Here is a 6,163-nt window from a genome sequence, read left to right as displayed (position 1 = left end):
TTCCTGGCCAGCCTGGCAGCCGCTGGCACGGGCACCGACGCCCAGGTCGCCCTGGTCAACGAGGTTAAGGCGGCACTGAGCCGCGCGCTGGCCATGACCGAGAGCAGCGAGAAACACGCGCGGTAAGGACGCCGGCGTAGGGACGTGTGTGTGTGTGTGTGTGTGTGTGTGAGAGTGTGCGTGTGTGTGCGTGCGTGTGTGTGTGTGTGTGTGTGTGAGAGTGTGCGTGTGTGTGCGTGCGTGTGTGTGTGTGTGTGTGTGTGTGTGTGTGTGTGTGTGTGTGTGTGCGCGCGCGCGTGTGCGTGTGCCTGTGCGCAGGACGTGTGTGTGTGTGGTGTGTGTGTGTGTGGTGTGTGCTGTCGTAGGACGTGTGTGTGTTGCGTGTGTGGTGTTCGGGTGCGTGTGTGCGTGTGTGCGTGTGTGGTGGTGTGTGTGTTGTGTGTGTGTGTGTGTGTGTGTGTCGTGTGTGTGTAGCCTGTGCTAGGGACGTGTGTGTGTGTGGTGTGTGTGTGTGCAGTGTGCGTGTGCCTGTGCGCAGATGTGGTGTGGCGTGCTGTGTGTGTGTTGTGTGTGTGTGTTTGTTGTAGTGTGCCTTGCCTGTGCGCAGGGACGTGTGTGTACGGTGTTGGTGTTAATAGTATGCTGTTCTCTCTCTGCAGGCTGCAGGCAGTGATGTGCATCATCAGCACCATCATGGAGTCGTGCCCCTCCACCTCCAGCTTCTACAGCACCGCCGCCGCCAAGACGCAGCACAACGGCATGAACAACATCATCCGCCTCTTCCTCAAGAAGGGCCTGGTCAACGACCTGGCCAGAGTCCCGCACAGCCTCGACCTGTCCAGGTACACACACACACACACACACACCACCACACACACACACACACACACACAGCCTCGACCTGTCCAGGTATACTCACACACACACACACACACACACACACACAGCCTCGACCTGTCCAGGTATACTCTCACACACACACACACACACACACACACACAGCCTCGACCTGTCCAGGTATACTCACACACACACACACACACACACACACACACACAGACACACCCACACACACACACATCTGCCTCGACCTGTCCAAGTACGTGCACACACACACACACACACACTGACTCTAGCTAAGCCATTCTGACTCCAGTGCTGCATGCTTATCCTTGGTACGGTGTGCTGTGGTGGTAAAGCGGTGTCCCTCTCTGTGACAGCCCCAACATGGCCAACACGGTGAACGCGGCGCTGAAGCCGCTGGAGACGCTGTCCCGCATCGTCAACCAGCCCAGCAGCCTGTTCGGCGGGAAGGGCGGGTCCAGCAAGAGCAAGGCGGAGCACGACACAGCCGGCGCCGCCCGCGACAGCACCAGCAACACGCAGGACCCCGGAGACCCTGGGGAGGCGGAGCCTGTGGAGGGCTCTGGCCCCGCCCAGGGGCCGGACAGCGACCTGATGGACGGGGAGACAGAAGGAGACAGCGTGGTCATCGCTGGCCGGCCGGAGGTCCTAGGCCCGCAGGAGATGCAGGTACTGAAACATACACGCACGCACATGCGTGCACACACACACACACACACACACACACAAACCTCTGATACATCAGCGCTGTTTTTCTCAGGTGGAAAATGAGCTGGTGGACCTCATAGATGAGCTGTTGGAGAGAGATGCTGGGACAGTCAACAGCACCATCATCGGTAAGAGGGGGGGGACCCAGAGGAACCTGCAGAGATTTTATCGGAGGGCTGCTCTAATTGGCTATTTAGATGAGATGGAGGCTATGCTTTTATTGGCTGTTGAGGTGAATTGGAAGCCAGGCTCTGATTGGCTGTTCGTCTTCCCTCTTAGTTGGGCGCAGCGGTGAGGACGAGTCTCAGGAGGACGTGCTTATGGACGAGGCCCCGTCAATCAACCTGAGCCAGGCCTCCACTCTGCAGGCAAACCGAGAAGGTGAGCGTGCGTCCCACGAGCCCAGCGGCCGCTCCCAAAACTACTGTTTACTGATCAGTATTCCTCTGTAGGAAACCATGGTGTTTTCTTCTGCCTTTCTCCTGATTCCAGGCCGTCACTAAGCCTGTACTTGGTCACAATCTCTCTGATTTGAATCACACGAAGTATATTATTCTTTTGGGGGGGAATTTAGTAGACTTTTTTTTTTTTCACTCGCTCCCTCTCAGACTCCATGAACATCCTGGAGCCGGAGGATGAGGAGCACACTCAGGAGGAAGACTCCAGCGGCAGCAACGAGGACGAAGACAGTCAGGATGAAGAAGAGGAGGAGGAGGAAGAGGAGGAAGACGATCAGGTTGGTGTGCGGAGTCTGGGGAGAGAGCTGGGGATTAATTTTTATTTTTGAACATGTAGAAGTAGAATGGGGGGAACTTTAGGTAAAGTAGCCAAAATGAAGTAGCTGAAAATGTAAGGTGTGCTATGTCATTGAGGCGAACAGGTGTTGGAACAAAGCTGTTGAGTGCTGTCCTTGTTTTAAAGGATTGTGTCCTTACTCATTGATGCGTGAAAACTGTTGCTCTCTATCAGAGTAGACATTTCTCTGCTGTCTGTTCTGGCTTTTTACCATTACATTTACCGTTTAGTTTTGCATTCTGCCCTCCCCCAATTTTAGGATGATGAAGAGGGCGATGAGGACGATGATGACGAAGGCTCTGAGATGGAACTAGATGAAGATTACCCCGACATCAACGCCGCCCCACACATCCGCTTCGAGAGGTTCGACCGGGACGATGACCTCATCATCGAGTTCGACAACATGTTCTCCACCACAGGTGACCCCGTCATTCCTTAGACCCCCTTCCCCACCACCACCACCTCCAGAAACTTCTGTGGTTCACCTTTTCGGTTCGAACATGAAATTTTACATTGATATATGGTGAATATGGTTTAGTAGATGCAAATGACGGCTGCTTGGAAATGGACACCAGACAGGGTGTTAGTTGTCGAGCACAGTGGCACTCACAGGGATTTCTGGTTCTCTACATGTTTTATATTACGGCCACAGCGCTCTTTAAGCTCATTGTGTCTGTGCTCACGTTGCTCACGTGTCTCTGTTGGGTTCCTCTCCCAGCGGACATCCCTCCTTCCCCAGGGAACATCCCCAGCTCCCACCCCCTGATGGTGCGCCACGCAGACCACGGCTCCCTCACCCTGGGAGGGGGCGGGGCCAGCAGCCGATTAGCGCAGGGAATGGGGCGGAGCCAGCGCACGCTCCGCCAGCTGACCGCCAACACCGGCCACACCATCCACGTCCACTACCCCGGCAACCGGCAGCCCAACCCGCCCCTGATCCTTCAGAGGTGGGGCTGTGCTGCGTGCACCTCTCTCCTGTCCCCTGTTGGCCTCAACCTCTTCATTCATTTTCCTTGGGCTCTCCTGACTCTCTGTCGCCCCCCACAGGTTGCTGGGCCCCAGCGCAGCGGCAGACATCCTGCAGCTCTCCAGCTCCCTCCCCCTGCAGTCCCGCGGCCGCGCCCGCCTGCTGGTGGGCAACGAGGACGTGCACATCATCGCCCGCTCCGACGACGAGCTGCTGGACGACTTCTTCCAGGAACAAAGCAGCACCGGGGGGCAGGCCGGTGAGCGGGGGCGGGGCCAGGGACGTGGGCGGGGCTTGCATTTATGCGTCATGTATCTGAACCCTCTCCTGCAGTGGTCTTGTGACTGATGTACCTGTGTTCCTCTCAGGAACCCTGTCCAGCATCCCCACAGCCCTGACCAGGTGGACTGATGAATGTAAAGTGCTGGACGCTGAGAGCATGCACGACTGTGTGGCAGGTAGGCTAACTCCTCCAGCGCAATCCTACAATGCACTGAGACACACACACACACACACAGACACATGCACCCACGTGCACACGCGCACACACACTCACACACTCACTATCTCTCTCCCCTCAGTGGTGAAGGTGCCCATCCTGCAGCACCTGGAGAGCCTGAGGGACGAGGAGCTGGAGGAGCGGCGGGAGAAGAGGAGGCGCCAGTTGGTGGAGGAAGAGGAGACCAAACAGAACGAGAAGAGCAGCGACAGAGGAGAGGAGAGCCTGCAGGTTAGAGAGGGGAGGAGTCATGGAGAGGGAGGGGTCAGAGGGAGGACGGAGGCTGTCATTCACTTCTGAATGACGGCAGAGAGAGATGTGTGACTGTTTGTAATTGAACTGGAAGCATTAAGCATTAAATTCTGATTCTCTCTACAGGGTTCGGAGCTGAGAGCCGTCAACGGGCCGGAGCAGAGCTCAGCAGGTAGGGCGGGGGCTTCCCCTTCTCGTGAGCGAGGGTGTGAACACTGCAGGGTGTAGCTGTACGTTTCCTGTGTGACACCGCCTTCATTTGTTATTTCCAGAAGTCACAGATGATAAAACCCCTTGGATTGTTCTTTAGTATTTTTCTTCCTTACAGTTTCTCAGTTCAATAGAATGTCACTCTTGGAGAGAAATGGAAACAAAGAAACCTTCTGTATTTATAAATCTTAGCTGACGCTTCTGTGCTGTGAGCGTTCATCAGGACAGCGTGGATGGGAAGACGGGCTCCACCCTGTGCAGAATTGCTTGCTTTGGGATGAGGTAGTAGTTTGTATAGTTTTAGGATCACACCAGATCTGGGAGATAACTATACAGCCTACTGTCTTTCCCACGGCAACTGCACAACAACGGAACACGAAGAGGAGACCGACCAATCGGCTTGCAGCTCCGCCCTGGAGCAGCTGCTAGTGTAGTGCAGGGCCATCTAATGATGGAGGATTTCACAGAGGCATGGTTTTACGGGTTGGCCGTACAAACCGTTTGATTGGTTGGTGACATTACTGAATAGATGGTGATGGTAATCAGGCCAGTTTGCGCTGTAGTCCGTAGTGAAGATTAGTTCCACGCATCTCTAAGCTCTGTTGAGAGGCCTTCATTCTCCTGTCTCCTGCGCTTGTTCGTCTGAAGCAGGCGGAGCTCTGGACCCCAGCAGCGGCCGTGTTGTGGTGAGGTAGTAAGTTGTGTTGTTGTTGGGGACTGGGATAAAGCGCCCCCTACTGGAGATAACTATACAACTTACTGCCTTCCGCAGTGCGCTCTGGAAGCGCCGGGGCCTGGAGCTGCTGCAGGACCCTGCTCACGTCCGCGCTTGAGTCCAGCTCTGCGGAAGTCTTACTGACGCCACAAATAAAAATATATTTAAAGCTCTCTGTCTTCACGCTGCTCTTGTCTGTTCCTCCCTCTGCCCCTGTCTCTTTCCATCTCTCCATTTTTCTCATCCACCTTTGTGCCCCATCTCCCTCTCTTTCTGCCCCCTACCTCCCCTCCCCCTTCTCCCCCCTCCCTCTCTCTGCTCCCTACCTCCTCCCCTTTCCCCCCTCTCTCTTTCTGCTCCCTACCTCCTCCCCTTTCCCCCCTCTCTCTCTGCTCTCCTCCTCCTTCCCCCTCCTCCTGCTCCCTCTCCCCCTTCCTCTCTTCTCTGCTCTACCCTCCTCCTTCCCCCCTTTTCTGCTCTCCTCCTCCCTTCCCCTCTCCAGAAGGGGAGCAGGGTCAGTGTGGGGTGGCGTCTTGCCTGGATCCTCCCCGTGTGTCAGAAGGCTTCCTCACGGCACCCCCGTCGGGAGAAGCCACGCCCACCACGCCCGCCCCTCCTCACCAGCCTGCCCTGGTCTCCCTGGAGACGGCCGTCAATCAGCAGGTGCACCAGCCAATCGCGGACCTGCTGGTGGCTGAGTCACACGCCGATTCCCTGGTGGCCTTGGGGCTCCCCGAGATGTCGGCGCCTGATAGGCCGAACTGTGAGGTGGAGGCGTCGCAGATGGAAATGTCCCCTGCGCCCACGATAGGTGAGAGCAGGAGCGAGGGATGAGGGAGAGAGGAATGAACTGATAGACTAGGGACAGACACATGGTCTAGTGGCTCCTGTTTTGAATCTGTCTTGGGTTTTAGTTTAGCTGGAGTCCTTGAGTCAGTCATCAAATGTGATACTGAAATTGAACTTGGCTTGCAAATTATTTTGTATTGCTTTTAAATTGTCCATATTTAAACTGACTCATTTTGTTGGTCATTAGAACAGGCTGAAGTTAATGGGTGTTTAATTTCAGGTATTTCGAGTGATGTCACTGCCTATCCACAGTGAAGGCTTAAAGGGGTCCCTCATTGACACTGTCATGATTGTTCTTCCATCC

At 55.4% G+C, this 6,163-nt stretch overlaps 1 protein-coding gene across 1 annotated transcript in view; it reads left to right on the top strand.

Moving 5' to 3' along the window:
* The window catches only part of huwe1 (HECT, UBA and WWE domain containing E3 ubiquitin protein ligase 1), a 44,495-nt gene that overhangs the window by 24,927 nt on the left and 13,405 nt on the right, over positions 1-6,163 (top strand). The window contains 13 exon segments of the mRNA XM_064298926.1: positions 1-122; positions 660-842; positions 1,221-1,533; positions 1,625-1,700; positions 1,852-1,953; positions 2,181-2,308; positions 2,627-2,786; positions 3,086-3,314; positions 3,415-3,593; positions 3,703-3,792; positions 3,916-4,064; positions 4,212-4,257; positions 5,513-5,821. The exon segment at positions 1-122 is cut by the window's left edge and continues 90 nt beyond it. Of these exon segments, the coding sequence (XP_064154996.1) occupies positions 1-122; positions 660-842; positions 1,221-1,533; positions 1,625-1,700; positions 1,852-1,953; positions 2,181-2,308; positions 2,627-2,786; positions 3,086-3,314; positions 3,415-3,593; positions 3,703-3,792; positions 3,916-4,064; positions 4,212-4,257; positions 5,513-5,821 (2,086 nt within the window).

This window comes from Anguilla rostrata, chromosome 11 (assembly GCF_018555375.3).
Source record: "Anguilla rostrata isolate EN2019 chromosome 11, ASM1855537v3, whole genome shotgun sequence".
Classification (NCBI taxonomy): Eukaryota; Metazoa; Chordata; class Actinopteri; order Anguilliformes; family Anguillidae; genus Anguilla; species Anguilla rostrata.
Note: the sequence above shows the minus strand (reverse complement) of the source record. Positions and strands in the feature narration are given on the sequence as shown.